The sequence below is a fragment of the Mugil cephalus genome, chromosome 12 (genome assembly GCF_022458985.1).
Source record: "Mugil cephalus isolate CIBA_MC_2020 chromosome 12, CIBA_Mcephalus_1.1, whole genome shotgun sequence".
Classification (NCBI taxonomy): domain Eukaryota; kingdom Metazoa; phylum Chordata; class Actinopteri; order Mugiliformes; family Mugilidae; genus Mugil; species Mugil cephalus.
Genome location: NC_061781.1, coordinates 14,816,078 through 14,833,355, shown reverse-complemented (window position 1 = coordinate 14,833,355; position 17,278 = coordinate 14,816,078). Strand labels below are relative to the sequence as shown.

General features: G+C 40.7%; 3 protein-coding genes across 3 annotated transcripts; all 3 read right to left on the bottom strand.

Moving 5' to 3' along the window:
* Positions 1-428: 428 nt before the first annotated feature.
* Positions 429-5,479, bottom strand: hoxd9a (homeobox D9a). The gene is made up of 2 exons (XM_047600080.1): positions 4,071-5,479; positions 429-3,579 (listed from the first exon to the last, which is right to left on the bottom strand). The coding sequence occupies exons 1-2, from the start codon at positions 4,642-4,644 to the stop codon at positions 3,335-3,337; spliced, it is 819 nt and encodes a 272-aa protein (XP_047456036.1). The 5' UTR covers positions 4,645-5,479; the 3' UTR covers positions 429-3,334.
* Positions 5,480-6,273: 794 nt separating this feature from the next.
* hoxd10a (homeobox D10a) lies at positions 6,274-9,170 on the bottom strand. The gene is made up of 2 exons (XM_047601083.1): positions 7,781-9,170; positions 6,274-7,014 (listed from the first exon to the last, which is right to left on the bottom strand). Exons 1-2 carry the CDS (start codon positions 8,526-8,528, stop codon positions 6,740-6,742), a joined length of 1,023 nt encoding a protein of 340 aa, XP_047457039.1. The 5' UTR covers positions 8,529-9,170; the 3' UTR covers positions 6,274-6,739.
* A 1,942-nt stretch (positions 9,171-11,112) lies between these two features.
* Positions 11,113-13,892, bottom strand: hoxd11a (homeobox D11a). The gene is made up of 2 exons (XM_047600160.1): positions 13,122-13,892; positions 11,113-12,480 (listed from the first exon to the last, which is right to left on the bottom strand). Exons 1-2 carry the CDS (start codon positions 13,720-13,722, stop codon positions 12,245-12,247), a joined length of 837 nt encoding a protein of 278 aa, XP_047456116.1. The 5' UTR covers positions 13,723-13,892; the 3' UTR covers positions 11,113-12,244.
* Positions 13,893-17,278: the final 3,386 nt, after the last annotated feature.

Here is a 17,278-nt window from a genome sequence, read left to right as displayed (position 1 = left end):
TGAAACTAATGCGCTAATAAGGAACAAATCAATGTAAAATAGTAACACTAATAATATGCCTGTACAAGGTTTACTGTGGTTGAAGTTTGATAATATAAATATTGGATTAAATATGTAAACGTAACAAATAAATATAAAGGCTGTTGTTATGGACATCAAAGCTGCGTGTGATACTGGAAGTGATTTATATTAAGCACAAACATAATTTATATAATTCGTCTGCTTTTCTTTCAGTTTATTAGCGTTTTGTATTTCCCCCCTTTGCCCTAATAAACCATTTCACAAACCGACTGCAAAGGCCCGCACATCAACACAGAAGGTGTGCTTCAAATCCGCGAGACTCGGCTAATTTTCACGGTCAATATTGTGACCTACATGCAACCTTGACTGAAATAAAAAAAATAAAATAAAATAAAAAAAAATAATAAAAAAAAAGGCAGGACGAAGTGTGTGGAAATTGATCAACGGAGCATTTACGTGCGTGACATGACTGAGACTGAAATAGCTGACCCTGCTCACTCATAAGTAAAGAGGCACATGACGACCAGTGGCGGCGAAATGAGGGGGTGACCGCACAGAAATTTAAAGAAATTCCCTCCAATTGTGCCCCTCTTGTTTGTCCGCCTTGGCTCGTGGTCTATGAAACTAATAAATATTCTCGTTGTCGAATTAAAGCCGCGCGTAAACGGTGCGTAATTGCGCGCGTAAAAGAAGATGGCCTTCGTCGCCTTGGAGTCACGTTTTAAATCGTGACACACTGTTTAGAACGATCAGTCCGGTGGCATGTCGTAACATCAAGAGGCAAATAATCAATTTAATATGTCCAATATAATAAACCATTGTTACATGTCGGCGTTGGAATACTCTAAACAACTGCTACCCACATGACAGCTATCACTTACAGTGGTGATGACTGAAGTAACGTTCGCTCTGTCTCCACAGGACACAAAACAGCACACAGCTCTGCATCTCTCACAGTACAATTATCCTTCCCCCTACAGACTGACCCAACAGAAAAAAAAAAGAAAGAAAAAAAGAAAAAAAAAAGAAAAGCACAGAGATATCATCTGATGTGTCAAAACCTGTTTAGATCCTATCAAGATAGTAACCGTATAAGTGTATTACCATACCTTTGCTGATGGTTAGTGGGTTTCTGATCCTGTAACCCGATTCTACAGAGACCAAAAATTGTGTTTGGGGGCATAATAACGTCCCCCGTGTTTCATTTTAAATGTTATATTTAATGTATTTGTTTTTCATATGTTACCAAAGACTAGAAGCAGCGTTTGTGTGAATAGTATAGATTTTTTTTTAGGAGGTTGCATCATCCAGAAGGAGAAAAAAATGCAAAAAATAACTACACTCCTCTGTATGGTTTGCGTTAAGACGGTTTAAAACAACAACAACAACACGTCGTTTAAATCTGTTCACTGTGGCAGATTCCACTGAGTGGAATAAATAAGGCCGCGCACGCAGGCAAGCCACATGAAGTAAGACGTTGGCACTTTTATTATATCACTACACAAGGACGCAGCAAAGCGCTACTTAGTTGTGCATTAAAAATATCAAAATCCATTCGATGAAGTTCAGATGAGTCTCTTTGAGGATTTTTTTCTTTAATATTCTTGCTTTTCGTAGTGTTAAAGAGTGGCTGGGCCCACTGCAGTGAGCCTTTTCTCTAAACTTGGCTGCTTTTCTGTGCCAGTGTGCCTCGAAATATATGGGGCTTGGAAGGTGTCACGAGATTTCGGTATACAGCGATATTAAAAACATAAACAGGGACTTTCAAAGTTTGCAGCAGTTAAAAGGGAACGTGCTCCTTTAACAGACGCGTTTATCACGACGCCACACATTTATCACATAAATCACAGATGGAGAATGGTATGGTCCATGTGTTGTCTGCATGTTCCAACCGGCTGCGACTGACACTTAAAGGACAACATCGCCCTCTAGCGCCCGCAGCACTCTTCAAAGACTATTCTGGTCAATGTAAACACACTGTATCAGAGGTGCATCATTTAATTGAAATTTTAAAAAAAATTAATTTAAGAACAACAACAAAAATCTTATAGAATATTTCATTACATATCCAGATGTAAAAGTAGGACAAATTAAGTTCCGGTTCAGCATTTCACTTCAAAATAAAAAGACAGGAGGTAAGAGTGCATCTCTCACCAGTCAAAGTTAAGTTTTTTTTTTTTTTTTTGTTCCCACCGGTGGGAAGTGCAGTTGATGAATAAACGTGACCATTAAGGTGGGGGTGATTTCCTCTAAAACAATTCATCGACCAGACACCCTGTGGAAAAGTGTCTACATTCTGTTTGTCAGCAACAGACGCAAGCGCCCAAGAAAAGGGCTTTTCAAAGGGGAGCGTAATTACTGGCCAGGCCCATAAACTAATTTAGGCCAGACGTCTAGCCATTTCTATAGCTTTATTGGACCGCGTTTCTTCCTGCTTTAAAGTAATTGTTAGTACAAGTTGGACAATAAATTGGAAATCCGCCGCAACACCTCCTCTCCCAATCGTAAACACTTTATTACTTGTAATTCTACATTTAAAATGTGCTGTTCAGGAGAGTGGAATTTAACTCGCAGCAAGCGTCTTAATGTGGGATTTAAGAGCGTTTTTAATTCATCTAACATCTGAAGATTAGTTTTAGGTGGTTGCTAATGAGAAAATTCAGCTTACCTTTGGGTTAAATTCTCTATCATAATAATGCCGTGCGCCACCACCTAGGGCGGTATCTGCGTGTAAATGGTCAAATGGGATTTTTTTTATTATTATTATTTATAAAACCCGAATTACTTACGCGCCTAGTATGTTAACTTGAAAAAAAAATCTTTAAGTATTTACTGTTCTCTATGAAAAAAAAAAAAAAATAGAGGATTGGATTCTTCCCAAGTAATGCACCGTCTCACTTTCAATGAGGAACCTTAATACGCGTATTAAAACATCTCTTAACAAGTAAAAGTCAGTAAAACAGGTCCATTCACGTTTTACTAAAACAGTGTGTGCTGGCATAGACAGCAGTCAAAAGTAATTGCTGTGAACACGTTTTATATACAACTCCAAATTCTTAATATAAACTATAAAAGCAATACACATAAGCTTTAGGCACGTTTCCCAGTTTGTTTTTGTGGCTTTGTAAACGAAAAAAAAAAAAATAGATGACTTAAAACATTTACTGTCATTTTTTTGGCCATAATGTCGTGATGCTTAAAAGATTCCTAAAAAATAAGATGGCTACGGAGGCTCCTACTAAAATAAAGTTAATTGTTCAGAGATGGCTTCCTTTTGTGAAAATGTGTGATATGGCACCAGGCAGCGGTGGACTTATAGGTGATCCTTTCCGCCCCTCTCTCTGTTCATCTTCTTCATTTTCATCCTCCTGTTCTGGAACCAGATCTTCACTTGTCTCTCGGTTAAACTGAGTATGCGGGCCACCTCATAGCGCCGGTCCCTTGTCAAATACATGTTGTAGAGGAACTCCTTCTCCAGCTCTAAAGTCTGATATTTGGTGTAAGGACATCTCTTCTTTCTCGTCGAGCGCGCATGAATCCAGTTTGCTGCAGGGTTGTCTGAAAAGTAGGGGGAATAAAAAAATATATGTACATATATATATATGAATAAATTAGATGTATTTATTTTGTTGTAAACTTTAAACTCGTATAAATGTTTCCAAATGAGAGCAGAAAATCAAAAGTGAAACGTGCTATTATGATAGACAATTACCCAAAACAGGCCAGTTTAATTACATGTGGTTCTGTTTGTGCTGATATGCCCTTGCCAACAGAAAGACAGAAAGAAAGAAATCTGGTCCATGTCTAATCACAAAGTCTCCTGAGCTAGAATCTTATGGAAACAGCACAATGTGTAGGCAATGCATTTTGGGGGGGACACTAAAAAACATGAGGATCCGTGCCATAACCTTTGCAGGGCGGGTTTTCCTTGTCGGAGCCACGGTATGGTACGAGACACTTTTATAGGTTAGTAAAACCTCCAGTTTTACACACCCAGCTCATACAGTTCTTGGGGTTGTAAATCAGGACCGGCTATTTGGTTTACTTACTTGGGTCAAGTTGTTGTTGTTTCTCCTCTTTGGGCTCGCTGTGGCTCGAAAGCTCACTTCCACTGTGCTCCTTGGTCGCTTTTTCTGGACACTCCGATACTCCACAGGCGAATTCGCCGGCGAGCGGCCGAGTCTCTGCCTCCAACGTGTCGCACTCCGCAGCCTTCGCTGGCAGTACATCTGGCTTTGTCCCGTACGGCCGACTGCTGGAGTGGAATCCGGCGAACGAAACGTGGTTCGAGATTGGGTCCATCCAGGATCGGACGCCGACATATCTGCCGTCCGAGGCGGGCAGATGGGACTGGTGGTGGTGGTGGTGGTGGACGTACGGGTGATATATCCCCTGAGGATGAACCGAGGACCAGGACGACGGGAAAACGGCGGACTTTGGTGCAAAATTACACGAGGAGAAGTCTGCGTTGTCCCCAGCACCTGACGGCCTCGGGGTCATCGCGTGTGGAGCCTGAATAAAGCGAGCGCCGTACACATCCTCCGGCTCCTGCCCCATTACAGCGTCCACATAGCAGTTACTGAGAGTGCCACTGGAAGACATTTTTGATCTCTTCCTACTCATATAATAAGGGTTGCACTGTTACGGGAAGCTTCCCTCGATGAACAATCATAGTATTTTTGCTGGCCTGCATCTACTGGGATTGGTTACATGGATCACGTGGTCATATTTACCAATACAGCGAGTAAATCAATCCTGCCCTTGCTCTCAGTCTTTTTTTTCGTCAGGTTTAATTTAGCTTTTCATTTCACAAATAATAAAAAGCCCCATCTGATGTGACTGGAGGGAAAAAACAATCGCACATATAATTTTTTTTTCTTTTTTTTCTTTCTTGTTTCTCATGAGCGTGTGGCTGCGGGACGAATTGCAACAAAACATGCAGCACCATGGAAGGAATAAGACACTTTTTTTCCACACACAGTCCACCAACTCGGATTTCTTGTATCTTAAGGCTTGAGAAAACTCTTAATATCGTCTTGATACCCTCAATGCCAGTAAAAGGGGTTTATAGACTTTACAGGGTCCTCGTAAAATACATGTAATAACATGCTGTAAAATAACAGACGCCATTTCCGTTCACAACGCGGCATATCCATTGTTAAATATTGGGCGAGGAAACGTATTTTCTGGGCCGGTTTAATTTTTTAAGTCGAGTCGGAAACGGCGGTTGTGAAATTACTGTATTCATTCAAAGGAGAGCAATAATGTATCAATAAATGTTTTATGAGGTGCGTGTGATTATACGTGCCGTCAATAAAAGGAGACCTGAAGAGGTTCATCTGTGTGCGTAATTTAAAGGGAATAGCCTGCGCATTTTACCCATTTTTAAGCTATATATATATAAATGTATGCATGCTTTACATACACTCACATAAAGCAGAATTTCACATCCAAAGATTCAAAGTAAACACTGAATATTTAGGTCAAATCTGTCAACTGGATTACCAGGTTGTCAGGGATACAAATATGTTTTTGACTAAATAATGAAAGTTATATTTTGTGTACACAACAAACAAAAAGGCCGCATTCGCCCGAGAGGAAGAGGACAGATTGCTTTGCTTCATGTGAATTTGTGCTTGAACATAACTTCTTACAGTCCTTAAAACCATTAGTTTAAACGGGCCTGGACATAAAAGTAACACCACGTTTATTTCATTAGACGTCTTCGCTTCTTTGCATCCCTCGAGCTGCACATCTTATATGCAGAAACAGACGATTGGGGTTGGAATGAAGGACATATTTTTTTTTAATATGTACGTATTTATTTATTTTTTTATTATTTATTTTATTTTATTTTATTTTTGCTCTCAATAGCAAAATATCTGTGCGTATTTTTCTCGTATCCAGTGAGCTGTGTGATCTTTAAAGGCAGGCATGACCATCCCATTTGTCAGTTTAAAGAAATGTTCTGGCATCACAGAAACAAAGTCTTTTCAAGTTTTAATTTTGTTAAAAATTGAAATACTACAAGTGTAAGCTTTTAATGAAATTAGACACAGTTCTGAAATATTTATTACGGATTTTCCTTGTAGCTAAGAACGTTTTTTTTTTCTTGTTTTCTTTTGGGTTTTTTCTTACCGAGCAAAACCGTGCGTAAAAACTCCAATGTTAAATAATATGCAGATTTCGCCAGTGCACAGGTCAGTGGCAAATACCTGAGATAATTATAGAATGAACAGATATAAAACGAGATTCTTTGACAATATTTATTGCAAGATACATGCCACAAACATGCAATTAATTCACAGAATAACATTGTTTTCCACCACTTTGAAAGCCCATAGAAACATTTCACTATTGAGCAAATGGCTTACTGCAAAACAAATGCTGCACTATACCACAATGAATGTGCTTTCACGACTGAAATAGAGTAACTCTTTCCACAGCTCGTCATATCGACACAACATCCACGTCTGCTCGCAGAGGGAGGAAGCACTTCTCCAATAACTTAAGACTAAAAAGGCTACCCTGTGATAAAATAAAACAAAGACACGACGCCATACAATGTACTAAGTTTGACAAGTATATTTAGTCACAGTTTCGTTGAGATTTCAGATAAACGTCCAATGCCACTAAAGCATCAAACTGAATATGAGTGGGTGGGAGGAGGGTGGACGGGAGGGGGAGTAAGACAGCTAAAACCCTGACGCATGCGAGCTCACGAAAAGGTGAGATTTGATGTCAGTTCACGGATGCGGTTTTCCCTGTTCATTTTCTTCAGCTTCATCCTGCGGTTCTGAAACCAGATCTTGACCTGCCTGTCGGTCAGGTTGACGCTCCTGCTGATCTCTAGGCGGCGCTCTCGGGTCAGGTACATATTGAACAGAAACTCCTTCTCCAACTCCAAGGTCTGGTGCTTTGTGTAAGGGCACCTTTTCTTTCTCCCGCTTTTGGCTGTTAACCAGTTGTTTGTTAACGTCTCGCCCTTGCAGTCTGCAAAGACACAAAAAAATAAATAAATTAAAAAATCAGACAGTATTTTTAGCCAAGCACTTCAACTTCCTCTCCAAGAAAATCTCATCTCCTAACCTGGATTTCACCTCTGGGAAATAACACACAGCAACACACAACACACACGCCTTCTCCGAATAAATAAAAAGCAGGGGGTGTTATTATGACATTACCAATAAAAACAAAGATAAAATGAAACCCCAACTGATCCAAGAGCACACGAGGAATGCATCTTAATACAGCTCTAAAAAAATACCTATTAATTTTATAGGAACTCAAAATGAATAAACGCGTAACAGTTAATTCAATTTATAAAACTTTAAAATTATTATCAAATGAGCATGAGTCTAGTTAAAGGCAGAGAGCATAACGCACCAAAATGCATCAATTTCTGGAGTTCCCTGAATAACTTAATCCTCAACTTAAAACAAAGATTTCAAACTGGTGGTAAAATTACAGCAGCATCTTATTATAGGCTTTTAGTTTATGGGAAAATAATTAAATTGAACAAGGCTGTGGAAGGTGAGATAGTTTAAACTGGAATGGCTATCTGAGGGGGGAGAAAGGAGACATGGGCTGCATGCTGCATGGTAAAATCATTCTGTGTTGCCTATTACTGCAACCTGAGAAAGACTCTCATTAAACATTACGACTTTAGGGTTGTTTGTGTTTTATACTTGGTTTTATGACGCCGGAGCCTTCTCAGCACAGTGCCACGAGATAAAAGCTTTCATTGTAGCCAACCCACCTTTGCTTTCTTTCTGTAACAGCTCGGGACTGGACACGGGGGCTTCCACCGTTTTCTCCTCCGAGCTGGACTCGGGATCCGGGCTCTCTGCGGGGAGCGGCGTTCTCGTGGTCTCGGGGTTTTGCGGAACGTCCTCGACTTTCTTTTCCACCTCTGCAAAATTAGAGGGCGCCGAGGAGGAGGAGGACTGCGGTTTCGGGGTGACCCGACTGAGCTGCATCAGTGTCGGGTTCGGACTCGGCGGATCATGGCAGTAGCTTTCAGGATGTTTCCCGTTCGCATAAGTTTGGCTCAGTCTGAAATAGCCCGGGACCGGGATCTCGGGACCATCGGCCGGACAAGATTCGGGAATAACGCTAGAATATGCGGGGACCTCTGGCGAGCTGACTTTTTGCACTCTCTTATCCGAGTACATGCAGCAGTTACTCTCTTCCTTTATGCTCTGTGAAAATGCACAGTTTGACATCTGACTGGGCGGCTCTATTCTACAGGGTCTGTTCGGATCAGTCCAGTTATCTAATTGAGGTATGTACGAGTGGACATTCATGCCCATATTTTGGTGGTTGACCTCCCCTCTTTTGCCGAAAGACGGCAGGAGTCCACAGGTTTGCATTCCGTAAGTTCCCATTTCTGAGCCAGACGGCATGTACATGCTGCTGCTGGAGTAAAAGCTGTCCGTCCTGCAAGCACCAATTAAAGAGTCCACTAAAAACGTGTTTGCCGCAGGTGAGCTACTGGGAAAGGACATTTTTGGGGGGTTAAGTTCTTTGGAGGAGAGAGATGTCCTTTGTAAGCTGACATATCTAGGAAAAACAATCTGTAAGTCAGGATGCCTCCCGACCACATGACAAGCCCACCAATGAGATTTGAAAATGGCCTTGAGACGCAGCCTCCTCTCCCCGCACACGCTCGCACTGCGGACGCAGACGTGGTCAACAGCGACACCTACAACACGGACTTGAAATTGGTTTTGCAGAGTCGCGCAGGCAGCGGGGCATCGCGGGACTAACGGCGGCTGTTCAATAAAAACTGAAACAATTACATTTAAAAGACTATTTGGAGCGCACTAAAAACGCCTCACCTTCCGCTGGACCTTACCTGGTTGACCGGCGAGGCTCTGTGAAATGTTTTAATGGGAAAAATCCTTAAGAATAATAAAAAAAAGTAATTGTCTTTGTGTGGAAGTCAGACTGTAGAGAGAGCTAGAGAGAGACTGGAATGTGTGTGTTTGTGTGTGTAAAATGCAGTCTACATGGCGCATACAAGCAACAGCTGCACTTTGGGATATTTAGAAAGCTATTTTTATCCACGTTAACTCTTCACATGACTCCAAATCCACCAGCTGGAAAGCCCACAAATAAGCTGCGTTTGCATACACCTCAATATATTTTAAATAAAGTGGAAATAAAAAGATAAAAATGCAAAATGGAAATTTACCGATTCCTCCATCATTATTAGTATTATTAGTGTTAGTAGTAGTAGCTATTACAAACGAGGGGTTTGATGTTTGTACTATACTGGTATTTGCACAACAATTCTGCTGCACTTATTTAATTTCTGTAATCAAGCAAATCCCTTCGTCACCCGACAACGATCATTTTAGATTTTCCTGCAAGATATTGTACTAAACATGGACACCAGACGTAAACATGTGGGTGGCACCTTCCACGGATTTAAATAAATACTCCAAGGCTTGTACGAGTGAAGGTCAACGTTATAGTTTTGCCCAACTTTAATGTTACCAAACACGCTCCTTTTTCCTTTTTTTTTTTAATGCTCAGACCATCGAGAACAATGTCCTTGCTTTCTCATGTTTAAGGCTATTTTCGAAGTCCAAACGTTCACACTAACCTGCCGGAGTTGGCGGTGTGCGCAGCCTCGGCGTAATTTTCCCAAGTGCTCCATTGTTTCAGCCTGCAAGGAAGGCGAATGTGTGCACGATAAAGAGCCTTGGCCGCTGAACAAGAAGGACAAAAACACTTTGTCCCCGAGACAGAAAAATATAAATGAATGCAGGCCACATTCCATGAAACAACAAAACGCAGAAAAGGCGGTGAAATAATTCAATCTTTGGTATAAATGCGATAAGCTTGAGAGGATTTACAGAGATGTGGTAAATAAATCCACATGTATGGTGTGCATTTAATCTAAATACCACAGGATTAAATAAATGAACAAATAAATAAATACATAGATGTATAGTTTAATTGTGGTGATGCTAATAATGACAATAGCGCAAATATAACATTGGACTATTTTTTTATTATAGTGTGAAAACAAACTCTTTAATGCGAGTATATTCTTCAGGTAAAATCAACAATTCATATACATACATACAAAATATACACGAATATATTTAAGACATGAAGGATGAATGTGGCTCAATGAAACGTCTTCATTTATATATTTTTTTTAAAAAAAGGCCCGTCATGATAACAATAATAACAATAATGAGTTTACTATAATAATACGTTTAAAGTAAGTACCAGGAGATGCTGTTGTTGAGATGTCTTGCGTTAAAAATGGACACAAACTTTGGCTCGAGCAAAACCAAAACACTGAACATGAAAACTACACATTTGCCCCTTTTTAGCTTGTACCTGTAAGTCTTTAGTCTGCGTTTTACAGAAAATAGCCAGACTCAAACAGACAATAATTTAATACGAGATTTACCGCTGCAAAAATGAAATTAAAAGAAAGGAAACGTAATGTACAACAGTATTAACGCCATGATATTTTTGAGCCTGTAGAGAGAGATAGTGGCCTGTGCGATTATGTGGCCTATACGTAAATGTTTAAGATGAGAATGAGAAACACACATGGTAGAATTTAATTTCTACTCTTCATCGTGTTATTTATGAAACGCATGAATATGAATGGAAATTCTGCCTGAACGTCTGTGTTCAGGAAATGCACCAATTCAGATGGGACAATAGGTGGAAATAATTAATAGGTGCATCTTCAGACAAAACCGCAGGCCCAATGTGTTTCTATAAATATAGTCTATAAACTACTACCACTACTGGGGTTTTTTTTATTAAAATAATGTCATTCTGCTGAGAGCGCCTCAGACTCCAGTAGCTACAGTCACAATTAACATATAAACAACCGATGTGCTGAACGGATTATTCCTCCACTGACTGGGTTTCATGCAGTGTTAAAGTTGGCTGCCTTTCCACCGACGGCCAGAGCTGAAAGTCTGCCCTCATGTGGATGCACCGGGAATCTGAGTGAAATACACCACACAGCTGGCAATGCAATCTCACTGCAGGACAAGCCGACAAGCTAATGAACGCTTAATGAAACCTCAGCTCTCTAACAGCCTTTTTGGGAAATAACTGTAAATGTGATTCATCAACAATGACGTTAACTTTTCTCTAACAAGAGCTTTAATTGTTGCTGCGCGGTGAAAATAATGACCTGCTGCATCACATGAATTATCAATAAAGCGACTGTTTGTGTGGAATTAGCGCATTTATTTTCTCCGTCTCCCCGCTGGTGTAGAAAAATAACACAATGGTAAAAAAAATGAAGCATGGAAATAGACGATTTCGTGCACAGCCGGTTTACGGTTATTCTGCGCCAAGATGGAACCGTTTCACCTGCAATAATTAAAGACGGAGGTGGGAAATCTGTGGACCGATCAGACACATAGATTCTATGTTTCCAATGCTACAAAAGGAGATAAGCTTGAAGAATTACTTATCCTTCCGGGTGTCGATCCTTGTTAGAATATCCTCTTACATTACCAAGATGCCCAAGGGGCTAAATACGGACGCGTAAAAATCTCTTGGATACTCCAAGTATTTCTAGCCTGGAGTTAAAGTACTTTAAGGCAGGAAGGAGAATCAGTCCTCATGTGGTCTGGGGGTTGGGACACCACAGTCCAATAGCCCCCTATTTAGACATTTACAGCTACTTTTATTGTACTGTCTAGACGGTTCAATGTTTAGTAAACAATCCAGTGTTTCAAAGCAAAGGAAATAAGCCTGCAAGCGCCAAGTTGCTCCACTGATGCATCTATAGGAAATTCCCCCCTATGTTATTTTTCGTTGAACTTGGTTGAATTCATGTGACTCACTTTATTTCACACCACAATGTACACTACATGCGTCTCACAAACGTACATACACAAGGAAGTAGCCTACGGATATTTAATATAAATAATTTTAAAGCACAGCTCGAATTTTGATTTAATATTTGTCGCAAATAACACTAATAATAATAATAATAATATTAATAATAATAATAGTGGTAGCGAAAATATCTGAATACAAATAAATAAATGCCGTAAATGATGGGGGAAAAAATGGCGGCTTGTTTTACTAAAAGCCTGATTTTTGAGGGAGAAATCAACAGTTTGATTAGAGTTTAATATGTTATATACAGGATCAGTCTGTAACACAAGTGTGTATTATTTACCCCGTGTGTGTGTGTGTATGATGTTTGTGTGTGACTCAGGTATCAGAATAAAGGATTCCCAGTGAAATACTGTAGGCGGTCGCGGTTCAGCTTTTTCTCTTTCATTCTTCTATTCTGAAACCAAATCTTCACTTGCCGATCTGTAAGGTTTAACATCCTGGAAAGCTGAAGCCGCTTCTCTTTGTTAATATACACGTTGAAGAAAAACTCTCGTTCAAGTTCTCGGATTTGGTATTTGGAGTAAGGACACCTCTTCTTCCTGGACTTGGTTGATGAACCTGCACAAGACAAAAGAAAAACGTGAGGGAGGGAGGTGGGGGGAGAGAAGTTTTAGAATTGGTTTTGAAATTGGAGGTGAAGTCAAAAAATGTTGACAGAAATTAATAAATTGGCAGATTATATTTATTTGTTGGTGCACAGGGGCCTTGTCTTTTTCTCTGTCTACACACACTCACACACTCTCTCTCTCAGACACACACACACACACTAACACACACTAGACAGCAATTTGCATGAAAATGAACTTAACTGCACTGATTGTATGCACAAGTTAGCGCTTGAAGAATGTCACTTTGGCTTCGTTCTTCAAAGCAATCCTATATCAGCACAGGTCTCACTTAAGTATAGAATAAAACGTGATTTCTAACATTCTTTAATATCGAATCAATACAAATCCAGCTACACGGTATTCTTATAGGACACACGGAAGCATTCAGGTATGGTTATTTAACTGTTTCCCATTGTAAATATCTTTACAGCCGTAAAGTAAACCTTATTGGGATATAAAATCTTTTGCATGCTTATAAAGAGGCACATAACCCTGCACGGTCACGGCGGTGGACACAGTGCACAGCAGACACTCTTGTGGTTGAGCTGCGCACCTTTTTTGACCAATACGAATAGGAAAATACCGACTTACTCTGTTGCTGGTTCTTGTCGCCGCAGTTGGAGGACGAGTCCTCGTCGCCGCTCCCGGACGGGTCATCCTTGTGCTGTTCTAGGCTGGTTAAAGCCCGGTTGCTGTTGGAAGCATCATCGGGAACGGCAGAGTCTGCCTTTTGTTTGGGGAGATCCGCGTTGGTCTTGTCCGAGTTAGAAGCGTCAAAAAACTGGTCAAAGCCCTGGGGGAGAATCCCGTTTCGGCCGGCGCTGGTGAAGAAATTGCACGGCGAGCTAGTCCCACCGTGGTGGCCGTACAAGGACTCGTTTTTGAATATCACATCCGCCCTGCCGCCGGAGGACTGGATCAAGTCCCGGTGCATTATCTCGTCCGTGGAGTAGTAAGACGCGTAATTGCCCCTGTAGTGCCATTTGGGATGGTCCAGTCCATAATCCCTGAAAGCGACTTCTCGAACAGGTTGGACTTGGGCTATGTTGGGAGAATAAGGGAAATTAATCTGACACGAAGTGGTCTGCGGTAAAAAGGAGGAGACTGATGTAAAATCGGGCGTCGAAACGTAATAAGTGCAGCTCGGCAAAAACATATTCGACGCACAGCCGCGATCATCGTATTCCGTCATATCTCGTCTTCCCTTTTCCTCCTTGCAACAGAGGAAAGGAGTTGGCAGCCTGGTTGTGTTAAACTTTGTCCATCTATAGCACCACGGGCGCGTGGAAAGACCCCGCCAGGGAGAAAAAATCGGAAACGTAGGCAGACCTGCAATACATCTTGATCGATTCTTGAGGTAATTGTGTCATGTGATCCAGCTAAGAAATTACCATACATCAATATCAGTCATTAAAAACTGTCCAGAGAAACTCATGTGAGCGCATGCAAGAGACTCCATTGGCTCCCTGGGTGCGGAGGAAACTCCTCTCCAGCCTCCCTGCCCTATAGCTCACGGAAAAGGAAAATTTGTGAAGCATCGCCGGAATATTTAATTGAAAGCTTTACAGCAACATCGGCCTCATCGTGTAATGATATGTAATGGCGGCCACACGCGCTCACTGCGTAAATTTGCGCACTTTGGACTCGCCATTGTGTTTTGTAGCAACAGTTAGTTAAACAGATATAATGAAGTGGATCTGAATGCAAAACCCCGAACAGCAACAAGGCCACCGCGGGAGTACATGCTGCACAGGGGACAGCCTGCGGAATTATGTGTGATCCATGAAGTCAGTTTTTATGCAAATGTCTGTCAAGGTCCATTGCTTATAATCACTGGGCACCAAGATGGTTGGAGCATAATAAATACACGCAAACAAACGCCAGAAGGAAACAATTTGAATTCATTGTCAGATACAAGCCTTCTTGGCCCGCAGCGCGGTGCAAAATAAAGCTCAGGCGCCTAAAAAGAAATGACTAGAGACCACAAACTGACTGGGCAGCGGATTATTTAGCACGCTATATTCTGCTGCGAGGCATTTGAAATTTAAACATCATTTGCACATTAACGTCAAAACGCATATTTGTCGATTTGTTAAATCAGATTTGTGGAAAGTGGCAAATGCCTTTGCAAGTGCAGAGCACCAAACCTCGGATAAAACAAAACCATAAGTCATTTGCGAGCATGAACCATTAAGCACATTCAGCATTGCCAAGTCCAGAACAACTGGCTTTGACCGTCTGTGGTCTAGGTGATGTCCACCAGGCATTCACCAACAAGCGTCTGCAGCCAAATCATTTTATTGCACGTAGGCAGCCATGACTGCAGGGCTTGCGTCCTCTTCGGTGTGGGAAAACTGAGATTTAAAAGAAAAAAATACAAAAAAAAACCAAAAGAAAACAAAACAAGACACACACACTAGTGAATGGATTCTTCCTATAATCAAGCATCGGCTGATATATATTGATAACGTGAGTATATTTTTTGCTTGTTATTATTTTTTCAATTACTAATTAAAAGTAGCACTTTTAAAGTTTTTGCAGTAGTGATAGTTGAATAAATTAATTTAAAAAAAAAAATAAATGATAAAACAAAGCGCACACGTCCAGGAGAAATGCAGCTCCACATTTAAATGCTAGAATATTGTGGTTAAAGATCAGTAGATTGTTCAAAGGCATTGCTTAAGGTTTGTGGTTATTGTGGGGGTAAAAAAAAACTAAAAAATCAAGACCAATAGCGGCGTTTTCTGTCTACACACTTTACGTCTTTTGGGCAGTTAAGCATGCAAATCAAAGTTTGCATTCGCTTACAAAAAGTTGGCCAAAAAATAAGGGAGGGCTTTCTAAACAAACCACTTGATTTCACCGTCGACATCGAAAGAAACTGTGCAGCTAAATGCTGAAGAATGTAATGGGAGAATGAGACTTTAAGTTCTCAAACAGACAAAAGGAGACTTGTTGCTCGTCACTTGCTGCGATTTTTTCTTCAGCGTTGTGGTGTTTGTTATGTTCAGTTATTTGTTTGCTGTGAAGTATTTTGACATTTAGTTTTTAAAACATAATTCTATTGTAGTATTCGTAGCAGTAGTATAAGCAAAAAGAATCGCCTCGGTGTATCGTTTTGCACTTCCACATTCAAATATTGTATCAAATTTTGTGCTTTATGTGCAGAAAAATAGGCGCTTCATCTCGTCTGAACACAGGCAAATATTTTACTTTTTAAATTACGTTGTACGCCAGAAGCTTTTAGAGGTCGAGGTGTAAAAGCGTGGCTTACATCGCCATGTCGCTGAGCCTGTTAAATTTAGAGCGCACTGTCTTTACAAAATAAATACAATAAAGTAAAATAATCCACAGGAGAAGCTGCACTAAAAACACCGCCACTGCTTCCAACATTAGTCGTGGCGAGAAATGAATTATTTCTCCAAAGATGCGGCTTTGTTCTCATAAAGTAGGAAGTAGGAATACACGGCCTACTAACTTGACCTTAACTTTGTTTTGACACCCCCCTCTATCTTGAGAAGTCCGAGCTGTGTGGCGCTGCCTGGCTGCGTTTGGCAATAAACCAATAAAGCAACAAATACTGAAGGAAAAGGCTGCGTAAAGGACGCAGAGTAGCCACATTGTAGGCGTCCAAAAAAGCCCCAAGAGCAATTAAAGCTAATAGTGGCCAAACACTCTACGTAGTAAACATTTGAAGCTTAAAAAACGCACCCAAACACAACAGGCCCACGGCATATCCACTCAGCTTAGAGAATGGAGGAAATATTTAAAATACAGAACGCTGTCGTAGAATTAAAATTATACATTTAGCCCAAACGTGTCTGCAAAATAAAAGAAGGAAGCATCTTATCACGTTTCATTACAAACTATTAGCTTTCAAAAGGTCACTCAGTCGTTCATGAACTAGAATATAACCGCAGTGTCAGAGAAACGTAATAGCTGCAGTGATACGGTGATGACGATGTGATAATGATGTATGTGGGAGACCTCTGATACTGTAGATCCACTCTCCACTAATGTTTCATGTGTACTGATCTGTTGCTGGCTGGTTAATCTTTCTCAAGTCTCTCGTTTGAAAGCAAAACTGACCACTTGTGACCTGTGCACTTAAACTCTGTGATTTCTAAACCACAACGTGGAAACCACGATCAAGTGTTCTCACAAAACACTTTCTTTTGCGCACAAACGTTTGGGGCGTAAAGGGTGCACATAATACCGCCGAGTCATTCAAGGAAATTACTTCTGAATTCGTTTTGGTTACAGCCACAACAGCCTTCAACGCGTGGAGATTTCCATGCGTGTGAGAAAGCTGCTGCTGCTGCATTGCGCACAGTGAGTGGGAATTACGCAGATGAACAGCTGAATCTGGGGCGTTCAATTTTAAAGTCAGTAAGGGGTTTTCAGCCAGAGAGATGTTACTGGAGAGTCTGGGAATAAACTTGGCTAATAATATACTTGCATACAGACATTTCAAAGTGAAGAGTAGTCCGTGGAGAGAAACGTCAATCCAGCGTTCATTCAGCGCTGCAGTTTATGCATTTTCGAGGTTTCCTGTGGAAATCATCCGGGCTTCTATTTCCTGCTACGTCACAATTTGATAAAATGTGTTACAGATCGTTTAATATTTCAGCAGATAAATACAGCGTTAGTGAGATATGGATGATCGTGAGCTGCGTGATAGTTTTAGGTTAAAATTGCTCTCAATCTTCATTCGTAAAAAATAAATATCGCACGTGGCACAATAACTA

Bases quoted from the DNA above. Each gene is read 5' to 3' on its own strand.
- hoxd10a (XM_047601083.1), bottom strand. From the start codon at position 8,528: ATGTCCTTTCCCAGTAGCTCACCTGCGGCAAACACGTTTTTAGTGGAC. The intron at 7,015-7,780 runs GTGGGTTGGCTA...GTGTCTTTGCAG, and splicing joins GTTACAGAAAGAAAGCAAAG to ACTGCAAGGGCGAGACGTTA.
- hoxd11a (XM_047600160.1), bottom strand. From the start codon at position 13,722: ATGACGGAATACGATGATCGCGGCTGTGCGTCGAATATGTTTTTGCCG. The intron at 12,481-13,121 runs GTAAGTCGGTAT...TGTCTTGTGCAG, and splicing joins CGACAAGAACCAGCAACAGA to GTTCATCAACCAAGTCCAGG.
- hoxd9a (XM_047600080.1), bottom strand. From the start codon at position 4,644: ATGAGTAGGAAGAGATCAAAAATGTCTTCCAGTGGCACTCTCAGTAAC. The intron at 3,580-4,070 runs GTAAGTAAACCA...CCTACTTTTCAG, and splicing joins ACAACAACAACTTGACCCAA to ACAACCCTGCAGCAAACTGG.